Source organism: Cynocephalus volans, chromosome 10 (assembly GCF_027409185.1).
Source record: "Cynocephalus volans isolate mCynVol1 chromosome 10, mCynVol1.pri, whole genome shotgun sequence".
Taxonomy (NCBI): domain Eukaryota; kingdom Metazoa; phylum Chordata; class Mammalia; order Dermoptera; family Cynocephalidae; genus Cynocephalus; species Cynocephalus volans.
The window spans coordinates 43,573,491-43,590,947 of NC_084469.1; the positions used below are offsets into that span (position 1 = coordinate 43,573,491).

Here is a 17,457-nt window from a genome sequence, read left to right on the forward strand (position 1 = left end):
CGTGACCAACATCATACTCATTGACTAAAGACTGAAAGCTTTCCCCCGTAAGATCAGGATCAAAACAAAGTATGTCTCTCTCTCTCCACTTCTACTCAACATTGTACTGAGGAGTCTAACCAGAGCAATCAGGCAAGGAAAAGCATCCCGATTGAAAAGGAATCAGTAAAACCATTTGCATATGAAATCTTGTATATGGGAAATGCTCACACAAAAAATCTGTTGGAACTAATGAGTTCAAGTTTACAGAACAAAAAAGTATACAAAAATCAGTTGTACTTCTATACACTAGTTATTGACAATCTGAAACTGAAATTAAGGCACCATTTCAAAAATTTTTTAAAATTTTAAGTGTAAGACTTCTCTGAAAAGTACAACCATTGCTGAAAATTTTTCTAGTGGCTGGCCAGTACAGGGTCCAAACGCTTGACCTTGGTGTTACCAACACTGCACTGTAACTGAGCTAACCAGCCAGCCCTGGAAAGAAATTAAAGATTTAAATAAATGGAAAGACATCCCATGTTCGTGGATTGGAAGACTTTTAATATATTATTAAGATGTAAATACTCCCCAACTTGGTCTACAGATTCAACACAATCCCTTACCAAAATCCTAGCTACTTTTTTTGCAGAAATCAATCAGCCAATCTTGAAATTCATATGGAAATGTAAGGGACCCAGAATACCCAAAACAATGTCGGAAAAGAAGATCAAAGTCAGAGCACTCATGCTATTAGCCTTCAAAACTTAATACATCTCTCCATTAATCAAGACAGTATGGATCATCCGGTCAAGATAGCAGAATAGATGGTCCCCAGTGTCACACTCTCCCTACAAATCAACCAACTTACAACTATTAAGAAGCAATGACAGCCAAGCTGGGGCTGCTAGACCTCAGGGAAAGAGGAGGAGAGATCTACGGAGTGCATGAAGGCAGGAGAAGCCACGATTAGAGAAAGAACCACTCCGACTGTTCCAAGCCATGGCTGCTTCAAGGCTGGAGCTGGTGAGTGCACAGAGCAGGAGCAGCAAAAGCCACAGCTGTGCCCTTTGGATGAAGTTGCTTGCAGACTGTAGGGCAGAAGAGGGCCTTGGGAGCCCCCAGACCAGCAAGACTAATAGGGTTCCCATGGACCCTCACAGGACTGAGGAGCCACAGCAACTGAAAAAAGGAACCACTCAGAGGCCAGTGAGTCACCGCATGGGACTAGTATATGGCCCATCCCATGGGAAATGTTTGGAGCATGGGTGGTAGGAGAGACAGGCCCACCAGGGGAACACTGTGGCACAGCAAGAACAGCTGATCTGTCCCCTAGTCAGCATAGGACCACTCAGTGGAGGCTGGTCAGGAATATAGAACTTCAGAGGGTGCAGTTTGCTGAAAAGACTCAGGCCCAGACCAGTGTTTCTGTACAACCCCAGGTGTACTGGATTTCACGAGTCCTGGAAGCACCTGTAAAATCAACCACTAAAACCTGGGCTGCACAAAAGGCCTTCCCCAGAGAATCAGCAGCAAAGCAGCAATTTGCTCAATCACAGGGCTCAAGTGCTGGTCCCCACAGGAAGTTCCCCCATTTTGGAAGTAAGCAGAGGACAACAAATTAGTTCCAGTGCAGAGTTTAAGTGGCAGGAACAGCAAATAATCCAACACAAAACTGGAAGAAGAAACAAAATACAGACCAGAGACAAAGTTTGACGTTAACTAGTAAAGGTCTCATCACCAAAGAACACCTATAACACCTAGAAGGACTGGAAGGCCCCTGGGTTGCCAAGCCAGGAGGGGGAAGGGCTGGGGGCCTTGGCCATGCACCCCCAACACCTGCAACCAGCCCAGCAACAACTACTGAGCTGCTGCAGAAAGCACCCTGGGCTCTCCTGAGCCAGGGTGGTGGGGGATTGAGGGCCTTGGCCACACACCCCCAACACCCACAACCAGCCCAGTGATGACCGCTGAGCTGCCGCAGGAAGCACCCTGGGCTCCTGAGCTGGGGCGATGAGGCAGCAAGGGCTTCAGCCACACCCGTCTGACACGTGCACCCAGCCCAGCAAGGACTGAGCCACCACTGGAAGCCCCCTGGTCTGCCCTGCAGGAATAAGGGGAGTGCCACAGGCCTCAACCCTACCCTCCCTCCCCCTCCCTCCCCCTCCCTTCTCCCACCCTACTTCCTCCCCCTTTCCCCTCTCCCCCCCAACTGCTCTGCAACAGTACCACAGAATGTAAAAAAAAATAGTAATATTAATAAATAGTACGGTACTGGCATAAGGATAGACATATAATGGAACAGAATTAAGAATCGAGAAAATAGTCGCTTATATTTATTGTCAATTGATTCAGGGTGTCAAGACCATTCAGTGGGAAAATAGTAATCTTTTCAACAAATGGTACTGGGACAACTAGATATGCACGTGCAAAAGAATGAAGCTGCACTCCCTACATCGCGCCATACTCTAACTCAGTGGATCACATACCTAGATGTGATGAGTGTAAGACTCTTACAAGAAAACATAGCAGCAAATCTTTGTGACCTTGGGTTGGGCAATGGTTTCTTAGCTATGACACCAAAGCCCAAGCAACAACAGTAAAAATAAACTAACTGAACTTGTATCACAATCTAAGACTTATATGCTACAAACGATACCCATCAAGAAAGCGAAATTACCCAAAGAATGGGGGGAAACATTTGCAAATCATATTTCTGGTAAGGGGCTTGTATCCAGAATATACAAAGAACTTTTAACAATAAAAAGACAACCTAAAATAGGCCAAGGGCTAACAGACATTTCTTCAAAGAAGATATACAAATGCCCAATAAGCACATAAAAAGATATTCAACATTATTAGTCATCAGGAAAATGCAAGTCAAAACTGCAATGGAACACCACCACGTGACACCCACTAGGACAGCTATAATCAGAAGGTGAGATGATAGCAAGTGGTGTTGAGGATGTGGAGAAAAAAGAACTCTCCTACACTGCCAGTGGGAATGTAAAATGGTACAGCCACTTTCGAAAACAGTCTGGCAGTTTCTCATATGGTAGAGTTATATCCCCACCTAGGTAGGTACTGAAGAGAAATCAAAACATATGTCCGTGCAAACACTTGTACGTGAGTGTTTACAGCAGTGTTATTCATCATCGCCAAAAGGTGGAAGCAATCCACATGTCCACCAGCTAATGAAGAGGCGAACATAATGTGGTATTATCCGTACAATGGAATGTTATTCGGCCAAAGAAGTGAAGTGCTGATACATGCTGCAACAGGGATTACCTTTGAAAACTTTATGCTAAGCGAAGAGGGCACATACAAAAGGCTACAAGTTGTATGACTCCATTTATATGAAAAGTCCAGAATAGGCAAATAGAGACAGAAAGATGAGTGGTTGCCAGGAGCTGGGTGCTGGAAAGGAAATAGGGAGTGACTGCTAATGGGACAGTGTTTCTTTTTGGGGTGATGGTTACACAACTGTGAATATACTGAAAACCACTGAATTGTATACCTTTAAAATGTGGATTTTATGGTGTATGGATCTCAATATAGTCTTTTTAAATAATGGGTTGCTTTAAAAACCAACTCAACAGAACCGGTACAGTGCTTTAACATACAGCGTAGTTGCACTGGTTCGTTCCCACATTCTTGGTATATTCAGTAATTGTGGGCAGATGGTTACGGCCATAATGCTATCACAATAATTTTTTAAATCTTAAGTGTTGCAAGAGTTTAAAATATTTTAAACTTAATTGTGCTGATTAATATTTAATTAACAATTAAATAACTAGTAATTAATAATAACTAGTAATTAATAAACACATAATTAATGTGTTTAATTAATATGTACATCAGGTTTGTTCTTAAGCTGTATCACTGACCCATAGTTAAAATGACAACTTTGAACGCAAATCTCTTAACTGGTAATGACAGCCCATGCTAGGGGGAGGTGGGCAGCAAGAGGGGAGATTTCCTAGACTCTCTCGAGAAGCAACTATCAAGCCTACTTGGGGAGTTTATTCTATGTCTGTCTACGGGGAGAGGCCAGAGAGGGGCAGCAAGTGACACATACTACACAGCTCCCTCCCTGGCCCTCTTCATTCCATGCAGAGTCACTGCCCCAGCAGGCCCGCCACTTCTACCATTACCTGCCTCAGGTGCGCTGGAGCCAAGCCAGCTCCAGGTGTCTTCTGGGCTTGACTGTCACTGGAGTAGGGCTCCAAGTTGCTGCTCCTTACACAGTCTCCGGTATGGCCTGAAGGATCTTTTCATCCAACTGAAGATCAGGCGCGTGGTTAGTTATCTTTGCAGACCTTACGTCTCCATTGTGAGCTGGCGCCTGCTGGTCACGTGCGAGGACTCTGGCCTGCCCCTGCGGCTGTCATGCTCCCGGGGCTTCTATACCCCGGCTTAGGACACCTGTAAGCGGTGAGAAGCCTCCACTCCTGAGAGCTTTGGTGCTGCACTTCCTCAGCCCCCTTGCCCTCAGAAGACGGTTTATTTTACAAGTTCTTTTCAGAAAGGTTAATTAGTATCTGAAACATTTTGTGAGAGTCAATTTCCTTCTGCTAAAATGATGACAATGACAAATAATTAAAAGAATTAAAATTTAAGAATAAGTATATGAAGAAAAATAATTTGTTTTTTAAACATCCGTGTAGATAGTGCACTAGATTGCTGTGTGCCTCAGTTGCTCGTGGCCGCACTATGCCATCTGAATGCCAGCCTGCTCCTGCTCTCTGGAGGGAAAGGGATGCAGTCATGGGCAGAGACCCTGGGCCGCAGACTGCTGGCTGCTAAGCTCGCCACCTCAGGTCAGGTGCACAGGAAGGAATGGCCGGGAGTCATGCTTCTGTCTTGCAGGTCTAGAGATAGTACCAGAAGGTACCCAAATAATGCCTCACACTCTTGCTCCTCTTTCACAGGCCTCTATCCTGACCAATGGCTGGTTTCTCAATAGTTGTATATTGCCTCCACAAAAAAAGGTTAAGGAGTTAAATTTATTTGTTTAATAAGGAGTAGCGACTATTTGAATGATTTAGTAGCAGGGTAAGTCAGAGACACCCAGTATTCACGTTCCAGAATAAAAACATATTTATTCAAGTTTCTCAGAAGTACAGAATAACATAGCTTCATCATTCAGGAGACACTTTATAACTTCTGTTTTGAGAACATACACTGGACATTTGATGAAAAAACACGTTTGATGTAAAACCATTTCTGGTCATTTCCAATCTATATACCTTACAACTTCAATTTTTTAAAAAATTAACCTCAAGTTTTCTTGTCTAACACTAAGTCAACAATAACTCTAAGAAGGGAAAAACACACAGCACTGTCTCCAGGTGGTAAGCTGGGGGAGGTGTGACCCACAGACTTGGGGACGGTCACACAGCTTGTTACACGCAGGAATACGACAAGATGGGAAAATCATAGTTTCAGGTGCCATTTGAACTATCTATATATAAGGTATACATTATAAAAAAGTAATTTGGAACGTTTCACAAATGTATGAAAGATGCCTGTTCTAACTGCCTGTGAAGGCACAACCCTGAGCTGAGAATAGAGACGGGTGTGAGACAGCACTGCCTGAAGTCGCTCCCCTCCAATTTATTCCTCCACATGGTCAGGGAACTTATGATTAATTATGCTGAGCCAAAGAACGTGAACTCGTTAAGTTCACAGGTGTAGAAGGTGGGGTCACTTCTAAACACAACAAAATTACCTTCAACGTGAAAAGTTAAAAATTAGAAGCACAGGACCGGCCCCGTGGCTCACTCGGGAGAGCGCGGCGCTGGGAGCACCGAGGCCGTGGGTTCGGATCCTATATAGGGATGGCTGGTGCACTCATGGCTGAGCGTGGTGCAGGCAACACCATGCCAAGGGTTGCGATCCCCTTCCCGGTCAAAAAAAAAAAATTAAAAGCGCAACATGGAAACAAGCAGCTGCTGGCTAACTACAGTCCTTGCTGACACACCCTGGTACTTTAACATGAAACAGGTGGTCAGCAGTTAAGGATGTACATTTTCATGTATATCTGTTTTAAAAAGTAATTCTGCAAGGAAACCTGCACAGGAGAGCGACCTCACTGTTGTGGCAGCTGCTACTGCTAAGGTAGCTTGCTCCTGGACCACCTCCTCCTGACTTGCTTTTACTTTCCCCCTCTTCTGACTCACACCTGCCAGAAGCAACCCAGCAGGTGCTGATGGCAACGGACAGAGAGGCCGTCAACTCCAGCTAATCAGCCCAGCCAGAGAGGGAAAGGCTGATTCAAGGGGGGAGAGGAAGCATTCCCAGGGAGATGCCAAAAGGGCTGAGCTGTGTGAAGGCAGCCAGCGCAGACATTTTCTGGAATCAGGAAGAATCAGGTGTTCAACCTTGAAACAGGCACTGTGCCTTTTCTGTGCTGCCAGAGACACCCTTCAATTCTAAACCAACAAACCAGGCAAAGTTCCTGAAAGCAAGCCTGTAACAGGCTGTGGCTGAACTTGTTTTGGTAGAGGGAGGAAAAAAAGGCCCAGTCCAAAACAACTGACCCAACAGGAATTTCCCTTTCCTTTTTAACCCCAAACATTCGTTAGTTCAATTTAGTATTTCAATGACCGAGAATTCTGTTGAAATGGTTTTCTTCTAGTGTGGAGGTTTCTCTCACTCAGAATGCAGAGTCTGGCACCACACCCCGCAGTGACCTCCAGGCAGGGCACAGGTCTCAGCCTGTTCTTTGTAGGTCTGGTTGGGTTTTGACTGGAGGTACCCAAAGTTCTGCGACATGGAAGCTACTCTCCACGCCAGCTCTGAAGACAGGTGAGAACACGGCTTCAGTGACCTCTCTTCTTTTGTGGGAAAAACCTATACTTTGTTGGGTTAAACTCTTCCCAAATTCGCTCAAATTCTTCCAGAAAAAGCCTGACATACTCTTCATCCTCCATGATCAGGACGTTTTCTCTGTTGTTCTGAATGGCTTGTGTGGTCCAGTTGAGGGAGCCAGTGATGAGCACCTTCTTGTCCACGATGGCAAATTTGTGGTGCATGTAGCCCAGGTCTTGATCATGTCGAACCTGGATACCTGCAGAAAGAGCAAACCGACACCTCACTACCCTTCACAAGAGGTGCCACACTCTAGAAGTGAGGACCATTTCCTTGGAGCTACTCATTTTGCTGTTTGTTTCCAGTTTGGTGGGAAAGGAGAAGCCCACTGTGCTGTCACAGGGTGACGGTGGCTGGGCTAGGTGGGGACCAGCCTCCACACTAGCTCCCAAGGAGGAAGCCAAGAACCATGGAGTGAAGAGCAGATGAGCGTGGGAGGAGCCCAGAGCAGCTCCTCACACCACCCTGCAGGGCTGGGACCAGCACGTCCCAGAGGACCTGGACGGTCCCAAGTGTGGGGTTGGCAGCAGAGACCACGGGGGACAGACACCTGTGTATCAGCCTCCAGCAGATGCTGTGCTCTGGACATCACTCAGTCTCCTCTGGAGAACCACGCAGGTTCACACCTCTGGAGAATAAACCAACCAGCACCTTCCTTTGGGATTACTGGTTCCAGGCAGAGACCATCAGAGCAAAGACGGCATGCTGGGGTCTCCCTGCTTAAGCTTTCACTTTTCCAGGGCACTGAGGACATGAGTCGCACCTGCTCTGTAAGGAGCAAGGGCGAGCCTGAGGAGGACAGGGGGGTCTCATCATCGGGGCCTCACCTTGCTGGCCCCACTCCAGGCCCATCGATTCCCAGGGTGCATCCAGCTTTCCCAACCCTGACACGAAAGCCAAGTATTCTCTTCCACGTCGCCCTGCCTCCTTCACCAAAGAACTGTCATCAGTGTCTTTCATTTTATATCCCACTTTCCAAACTCCTCCAGGGCAGGGACCTCAGCTGTCTTGTCTGCCACTGTACCGAGCCCTGGAGTAACACCTGCCTCCATCATCGTCCACTCAGTGTTGGGGGGCCTCCACTGAAGTCAGAAATTTGACTTAAGCAAGTTTAAAGTAGGCTGCTTTGGAATAGGGTTAGGGTTTATGCCGGGAATTGATTGAAGTGTGTCCTCACAGTTCATACATTAGAAGCTTACTCTCCACTGTAGCTGTTGAGGTTGGGAAATCCTATTATAGTCATTGAAAGGTGGGGCCTTGAAGAGGTGATTGGATTGTAGGACCACGTCTTAGTGAACGGATTAATAATGGTGGTCACAGGCGTGCTTCTGAGGGCTTTAAAAGAAGAGCATGAGAAAATGCTCTGCCATGTGACACCCCTGCATGGCTGTAAAGCCACCACCAAAGAAGACCCTCACCAGATGTGTTCCCTGCACTCTGGACTTCCCAGCCTCTGAAATTGTAAGCAATAGATTTCGTTTTCTTATAAATCACCCAGTTCCAGATATTTATTATAAGCAACAGAAATGGATTACTACAGTTTAGCAAAAATTTAGATTCCATAAAGCCCCGTCCTGCTAAATTTGACTGACTTTAAAAAAAAAAAAAAAAAGCCCACCACTTAGCGTCCATACCCAGCAAATAAAAATACAGGCTGTCCAAATGAAATCGGGGTTTCGGATAAACTACGAATAAACTTTGAAAGCAAGTATGTCCTGTGCAGCATTTGGGACGTGCACTAATACACTAAAAGTTATTGGTGGTTCATGCGAAATTCAAAATTCACCGGGCGTCCTGTGTTTTGGTAGCAGCTCAGCCTCAGAAACGAGTGTCCTCCTTATCACGGGGATCCGACACGTCCTTTCCTCACCCCTTGCGACCCGTCCACCGGCGGGTCCCGCCAGCTGTGCCCTCAGACAGACTCGCCTCCCCCGCTCTGGACCCCCCGCCCCGACCCTGCGGCCCCCACCTCGTCCTCGCCAGAGCGGCCCAGACCACCCCCGGGGCAGCGGGCTGGGATCTGCCCTTCGCCACAGTCGTACGCACTCTGCTGGCTGGGGACCCACAGCCCGCTCGGGCGCGGCGCAGGAGGCGGAGGTGCCCAGAAGGCACCCTCGTAGGGACGCGGGGCTCGGCTTGGCCCCCTGCGGGTGCGCGGAGGCCGCCACTTGGCCCGTGTCGCCGGGGCCGCCCCAGACCCTCGGGCCCGAGCCCGGCCCACCCCGCCTACCTGCCTTGCGCAGCAAGCCGATCTGCGAGCCGTTGAGGGCCATGTAGTCGCAGTCGGTGACGACCCGCACGTGCACCCCGCGCTGGTGCAGCAGCTGCACGGCACGGCCCAGCTGCGGGTTGGAGAAGGCGAAGAGGCAGAGCTCGAGGCTGGCGCGGGCGGCCAGCAGGGCGCGCAGCAGGCGGCTCAGCGAGCTCTCGCCGTGCGGCAGCCGGCACAGGCAGCCTGCGGGGGGCTGGGCCGGCGCCGCGCCCGCGCCCGGGGCCTGCAGCAGGGCCTCGGTGCAGGTCACCTGCGACGGGAAGAACAGCACCTCGCGCCGCGGCCGCCGCCGCCTGGCCCGCAACCAGCGCAGCGCCCAGGGCAGGGCCTCCAGGGCGAGCGCGAGGCCCGCAGCCGCCACAGCCGCCACCCGCCAGCGTAATGGCCGCATAACGCCCCGGAAGGCCGCAGCCCGCCGCCCACCGCGCCTGTGCGCCCCGCGGCCGCGCGCCACGTGCCGGGCCAAGAGCCCGCGCCTGCTAGTCACGTGCCGCCCGCGGCCACGCCCCCTCCTGGCAACAGCCAGTCCTGGCCGCGCCCTCACGCCCGGGCCGCCCCCTGCTCTGCCTCCTTCTGGGCCCCCATGCCACGTGCCAGCCCCGCCCCCACCGACCACGTGCTGGGATGCCCCGCCCCTCAGACCGCCCCTGCTAAATCTCCCTGCCTCCCTCCTAGAGTGGAGTGGACTTACTGACTAGGGAAAGGGAAAGCCAGTAACTTCACAGTGGAGAAACCCTGTCCCCACCGTTGTCATGTGGACAGCATCTACCTCTGATGAAATGTGATGAGAAAGGCCCTTCACCTCCATGGTATTCTATCCCAAAACCCATAACCCCAGCTCAGGCCTGAGGAGAAAGCCCACGTTGGAGGACGTTGTACAGGATACCTGGCCAGCATTCCTCCAGACTGCCAGGTCATGGAAAACAAGGAAGGACTGAGAAAACTGTCACAGGCAGAGGAGCCTGGGGACACATGACAATTCTGCAGTGTGGTGCCCTGGACTGGATCCTGGAATGGAAAGAATTCATGGAAAAACTGGTGAAATCCAAATAAAGTCAAGTTTATTTAATAGTACTGTGCCTGTGAGGAAAATAAAATAGTCAGGCCCCCTGCCTCAGGTCTGATTGGGGGTGGTGCAGCATATTCTTTGTAAACGAGTTGTGTGTAGGTGGAGTTAGTGGACATGCAGGCCACTGTATCTTTTTAGTTTATTGCTATTGTGTGTTCTTGAGTTTGTGAAGCAGTGGCTGGCCAGCAGAGCTCTCGTCTAAAAATAGAGCATGTTAACTTGGGAGAGTGTGGTGCTGACAATACCAGGTCAAGTGTTAAGATCCCCTTACTGGTCATCTTTTAATAAACAAATAAGTAAAATAAAAACAGAGCATGTTTACTTTGCTGGCAGCTGCTCAGTTTTTCTTTGGACTTTGTGGTTAGCAGTTGAGTTTCTGAGTTTCTCTTTGGACTGCCTCGCTCTTAGATGTGTGTGTGCTGAATAAAGACTATTGTTCCTTCAACCAAGGCTCTAAGGACCTTTTTCTTGTTACCTAGCTCGTAGACCTGCATGTGAAGGGTTTGTGACCCAGTCTGGACAATGGGCTTGAGGGGTCTGTGAGCTCCAGACCCAGCCCTAGCTCCACAGTGCCCATGTCAGGTTGTTAGCTCTGACAAATGCATGATAGTATTGTAACATGCTAGCAATACGTGAAACTGGGTGAGGAGTACATGGGAACTCTATGTTCTACCTTTGAAACTTTTCTGTAAAACCTAAAACTATTCTAAATGAAAAGCTTATTAGAGTGTTAAACATATACCTTCCACACGATACAGGCGTCCCACTCCTAGGTGTGACCCAGGAGAAATGAAAGCATATGTCCACACAAATACATGTGCACAAATGTTTATAGCAGATTGATTTGAATAATCTAAACTCACAAACAACCCAAATGTCCATCAACAGCTAAGTAAACAAACTTTTATATTGATGCAGTGGAAATGGCATACTGATAATATGCTACATCATGAGTGAATTTCTATTATGCTGAATGGGAAAAGCCAGACAAAAAAAGTACATGCTGTACAATTCCATTTATATAAAACTCTAGGAAATGCGGACTATAGTGACAGAAAGCAGAGCCGTGGTTGCCTGGGATGACAAAGGGACACGAGGTGAAGTGAGGGATGTTTATTATCTGACTGTGCTCATGGTTTCATGGGTATATATGTGTCAAATTGTATGGCTTAAATAAGTATAATTTATTGTATGTCAAACATACTTCAATAAAACTGTTGACAAAGACATAGAGCCCTTGAGTTTAATCCTGGCTCCGCTACTTCCTAGGGCAAATGGCTTCCCCACTTTGAGCCTCACTTTCGTCGTCTGAAATGATGACAAAGAATGAGAGAAGGGACTTCCAGTTATGGCAGTAGAAAGAGGTGGTGAATTCCCCTCTGCAAAAAAAAACACACAAAAAACTGGGAGAAATGGTCAAAACAACCATTTTAGGGCACTGGAAATCTACCAGAGCAGACAACAAAATGAGAAGCATTATTTTTGAAAATCTGCTGGAGCTTAGGATAAGAGTAGCAGGGGTATGTGGCCTTGCTGGCTAAGGCTGCTCCCAGTGCTCCATACTCCCAGCTTGGCTGGCAAAAGTGATCGCTTTACCAGTGTGGACTGGCTGCAAACACTTACAGCTTTGCTGGCTCAAAATGGTGGGTTCCCTTGGGAATGAATGAGGAAACCTTATAGCCATACTAGCCTAAGCTTCCAGTCCAAGTTGGGGTGAGCAGCCGGCCAGCCAGAGAGGAAGCAAGGAGATCCTGGAAATGAAAAAACCATAGAAGTGCTGAGATGGGCTCTCCTCACATCCCTGGCTAACTGGGGAAATATGCATATGTGGGAAAGACCAAGGAGAGCCCAGGGAAAAGAGAAAGCCAACCTGGTCATGAAAGGGTTCCCTGGCCCACAAACAGATCAGCAGAGGGCTTGAGTAGAACCTCTGAGTACATCAGTTGAGCATAACATTTGAGTACAACCTCTGCTAAAACCACTGGCTGATCAATAAGCTAGGAAGACACAGGATAGACCCCTAGGGATAAATTTTTAAAATAAGAATTTTAAAATACTGAGCAGACACACCACTGGCTACATAGTGCGGGGGGAGAGATTCTTAAGTTTATGTCCAGGCAAGTTACCAAACAACCTCAGAAAAATGACGTAGAATTCAGAGTTGCTACAATATAGTATCTAAAATATCCACTTTTCAACCAAACTTACTGGACATGCAAAGAAACAGGTAAGTGTGACCCATACAAAGGGAAGACAGCAGCCAACAGAAACTGACTTGGAGTGGACCCAGATGTTGGATTTAGTAGACAAAGACTTCAAAGCAACTCTTATAAATATGTTCAAAGAATTAAAGGAAAATATAATCACAATCAGTCAACAAACAGAACCTCAATAAAGAAACAGAAACTTTAAAAAAAAACAAAAAAACACAGTAATCCCTCTTCTGGGTATACACCCAAAGGAAATGAAATCACCACCTTGTAAACATATCTCCACCCCTATGTTTATTATAGCATTATTCACAATAGCCAAGATATGGGAAAGACCTAGATGTTCATCAATGAATGAATGGATAAAGAAACTGTGGTATAGATATACAATGTAATATTATTCAGCCTTAAAAAAAAAAAAGATTCTGCCATTAGCCACTACATGAATGGACCTGGAGGACATTATGCTAAGTGAAATAAGCCAGACACAGAAACAAAAATATTGCATGATATCACTTATATGTGGAATAAAAAAAAAAAGGTGAAATAGAGAACAAAACACTGGTTACCAGAGGCAGGGCAGGGGGAGGAAATGGAGAGAGACTTAGGTCAAAGGTACATGGTAGCAGATATGTAGGAGGAACAAGTCTAGTCTTTAATGTAGCACATGAAGACCATAGTTAATTATAGTGTATTGTATTCATGATTTTTCTAAATGAGATCTTAGCTGCTCTTGCCACAGGAGGAAAAATAAGTAACTATGTGAGATGTGAAATAAGTTAACTTATTTCATTATAGTAACCATTTATATGTACATAAAATCATAATATAATGTTGTATATCTTAAATATACATAATAAAGTCTTTTTATTTTTATTTTTGTGACTGGCCACACTGCGCTCAGCCAGTGAGCGCACTGGCCATCCCTATATAGGATCCGAACCCGCGGCGGGAGCACTGCTGCGCTCCCAGCGCTGCACTCTCCTGAGTGCGCCACAGGGTTGGCCCATAAAGTCTATTTTTTAAGAAGTCTACACAAACCATGTATTAGATAAGGGGTTAATTTTGAAAATACAGATGGAATTTCTGCAATTAATAATACAATTTTAAAAGGGGCTAAAGACATGAATAGACATTTCTCCAGAGACATACAAATGACCAGCAGGTATATGTAAAAAAAACCCACTAATCATCAGGGAAATGCAGATCAAAACCACACTGAGATATCACTTCATACTTATTAGGATGGCTATTATCAAAAGAACAAAAAAAAGACAGTAAGTGTTGATAAGGATGTGAAGAAATTGAAACCCACTATTGGTGGGAAGGTAAAATGGTATAGCTGCTATGAAAAACATTATGGAGATTCCTCAAAAAATTAAAAATCAAACTACCACATGATCCAGCAATCCCACTTCTGGGTATGTATCCAAAAGAATTCAAATCAGGATCTTGAAGAGATGTCTGCGCTCCCACGTTCATTGCAGCATTATTCACAATAGCCAAGATATGGAAACAATCAAAATGCCCATCAACAAATATAAAGAAAATGTGATATATACATACAATGTAATATTATTCAATCTTAAAAAAAGAAGGAGGGCCGAGCCTGTGGCGCACTCGGGAGCGATGCTCCCGCCATGGGTTCGGATCCTATATAGGAATGGCCAGTGCGCTCACTGGCTGAGTGCCGGTCATGAAAAAGACAAAAAAAAAAAAAGAAGGAAATTCTGTAATATGTTACAACATGGATGAACCTTGATGACATTACACTAAGTCAAATAATTCAGTCACAGAAGGACAAATACTGCCTGATTCCACTTAAATGAGGTATCCAAACTAGTCCAAGTCACAGACTCAGAGAATAGAATGGTGGCTGCCAGGGGTGGGGGAGGGGAAGTGAGCAGCTGCTAATCAGTGGGCATCGTCTCACTCATGCAAGATGAACAAATTCTACAGTTTCACTACACAACATTGTCCCAACAATTAACAATACTGTATTATACACTTAAAAATTTAAATGGGTAGATCTCCTATTAAATGTTCTTACCCCAAGAAAATAAATTTTGTAAGAAAGTCAAAATGGAAATTCTGGAGTTAAAAAAGTACAACTATATCCATACTGGCCAGCCACCAGAAAGAAAGTACAGTTACAGAGAAGAATTCATTAGAGAGACTTTACAGAAGATTTGAAATGGCAGAAAAGCAATCAATAACCTTAAAGATAGATCTGTAAAAATTAATCAATCTGAAGAGAGAAAAAATTTTGAGGAAAAACAACCAGATCAGAGATCAGTAGGACAGTGTAAACCATCCCAACGAACATGTAATGGGAGTCACATAAGGAGAGAAAAGGGCAGAAAATATATTTGAAGAAATAACGGCTGAAAACTTCCTGAATTTGATGAAAAACATTAACCTACAGACTCCAGAAGCTCAAATCCAAGTAGGATAAACACAAAGAGAACAACACCCAGATACATCATAATCAAAGGCTGAAATCAGAGACAAGCAGAAAATCTTGACAAAGCAAGAGAAGTGACTCACACAGGGGACTAACAAAGACAACAACAATACAAAACAATTCACCTCTGACTGGTTGTCAGAAACAAGGGAGACCAGAGCACAGTAGGGCGACATGTTTAAAACGCTCAAAGAAAAAAAATTGTCAACCAGGAACTCTAAATCCAATGAAAATATTCTTCAAAAATGAAAAAAAAAATAAAAACATTATGAGGTAAAAACAGAATTTGTTGACAGCAGACCTGCCCTACAAGAAGTACCAAAGCAGCTCCTCTGGGCTAAAAGGATAGGACGCCAGACAGTAACTCAGACTCACAGGAGGAAATGACAGGACCGGAAACTGTATGTGGATATTTTTCAATATGTATGTGTGTTATCTTTTCTTCTCTTAATTTCTTTAAAATACATAAAATAATTTAAATAACTATAACACTGTATCATTGGATTAACACATATAGATGTAATATACATAATAAAAGCAGAAAGCAGGGAGGAGGAAGTGGAGCTGTACTCGAGTGAAATTGCTGTGTTTTCCAGAATTAAGTCAGCATTAACCTGAAGCAGATGACACTAATAGATCTGCAACATAACCAGCACCACTTTAGACAAGCCCAAGTACAAAATGGTGCCGCCCACCTCCTCCCCTGCCCCCTTCCCTTTGCAAGAAGCCTCCTGACTTAAACAGAAACCCCTTTTGCTTCCGCAAGGACACAGTTCTCCACCCCAATCCACATGAGCATAATGCCCCTCCTTGATGGCATCAGCCAGCCTTTGGTGCACTATACAAGCTCTACCACCCCCACACCTGGTGCTGTCCCCTTTTCAGGGCAGCCCTGGGCTACCTGCTACTTCGAGCGCAGCCCAGCAGATTTCTTTCTTTAATAAAGCTTGGACGGTACCCAGCATTTGGCTCACTTTCTTTCAGATACATTAAACGGACATCCCTGGAGCAACCTCCAAAAAACACTTTTTAAAAACAGCTTTAAAAAATCAAATTAAAATGATGCACTAAAAAGTATTTGATCAACAACAAAAAAGCCATAAAAATAAACAAAGGAACAACAAAAAAGAGTTGCATTACGAATGTTATCAGTGCCAACAAAACATACACTTAAAATAGTTAAAATGGCAAATTTTATGTTATATATGTTACCACAGTAAAAAATTTTTTAAAAGACATGAGACATATAGAAAATAGCAAACTGCAGATGTAAATTCAACCACAGCAGTAATTAACATTAAAGACAGATAGACTAAGAACTCTCAATCAAAAAGCAGAGGCTATTCAGGATAAAAAGGGAAGATCAAATATATGCTGTTTACAAGAGACACTTTAGATTCAAAGACAAAAATAGCAGCCTTATAACACCAAGGTCACGGGTTTGCATCACAGTACTGGCCAGCCACCAAAAAAAAAAAAAAAAAAAAAGACAAAAATAGATTGAAAGGAAGAGAATGGAGAAAGACATACCTTGCAAACAGCAACCGTTAAGAGAGGTGAACTGGCCGCACTGATATCAGACAAAATAGACTTTAGGACATGGAATATTACTAGAGGCAAAAAGGAGCAGTTCATAATGATAAAAGGGTCAATCTATTTGGAAGATAAATTAGTTATAACTGCACAATATACTAACAAAAGAGCCCCAAAACACATGCAGCAAAATCTGACTGAATTGAAAGGAGAAATAGACAACCCAACAATTATAGTTAGAGATTTCAACCCTATTCTCATTAGTTGCTACAACGAGATAAAAAATCAGCAAGGAAAGATAAGACTTGAACAAGACAAACTTGACCCAACTGACATAAATACTCGATTGAATTAATTTTAGCAGGTCACCTCCAAACTTGCCAGGCTAAAAAACTGCCTGTGGTCAGGTATACTCCAAAAACCCTGCTTTCAATGAACTTGTTTAAAAGTTCTCATGTGTGCCAAGCACATGAGTTACACTTCCTGCAGAAAAGTGCTATGTTTCTGACAGGTAATGATTTATCTGAACGAAATTCCTGGCACAGCCTGCTCCACTCCAAGGCAATCTTTGAGCTAATAAGTGTCATTTATTTCCTTTTCTCCCCCAACTGGCCACATTTAGGTGCTTGGTTGGGGGGGGCGCAAATATTAACATACTTCCACAAACATTATCATCCTGAATTTTCACAATAACCCTGCAAAATACATCTTACCGGTGAGTAAACTAAATCTCAGAGGTTAAGTCACTTGCCCATGGTCACACAGCTAGGAAGGGAAGGATGTGAACTTGAATATTTTCCAAAGCACAAAATCCATTTCCCCTACACCCACTCATTTCTGCCTACTCAAACAGGATTTAAACCTCTCCCGTGTGGGTAGTAAAGGTGAATAGCCCAGGCAAGAACCTTCATCCAGTGTAGCAAACTCCTGCTGCAAAGAAGAAAATGCTGGGAAAAATTCCCAGTTCACCGCTTCTCCCTGATGAGCCCATCCTGTTTTCTTCAACCCACCCTCAACTAAGGCACATCTTTCTTGTTGAAAGCTTGGTGGGTTGTTG

General features: G+C 45.1%; 1 protein-coding gene across 1 annotated transcript; it reads right to left on the reverse strand.

The window, feature by feature from the left end:
• Positions 1-6,526: 6,526 nt before the first annotated feature.
• Positions 6,527-9,515, reverse strand: PLD6 (phospholipase D family member 6). The gene is made up of 2 exons (XM_063113035.1): positions 9,083-9,515; positions 6,527-7,051 (listed from the first exon to the last, which is right to left on the reverse strand). Exons 1-2 carry the CDS (start codon positions 9,513-9,515, stop codon positions 6,804-6,806), a joined length of 681 nt encoding a protein of 226 aa, XP_062969105.1. The 3' UTR covers positions 6,527-6,803.
• Between the last annotated feature and the right edge of the window lie 7,942 nt (positions 9,516-17,457).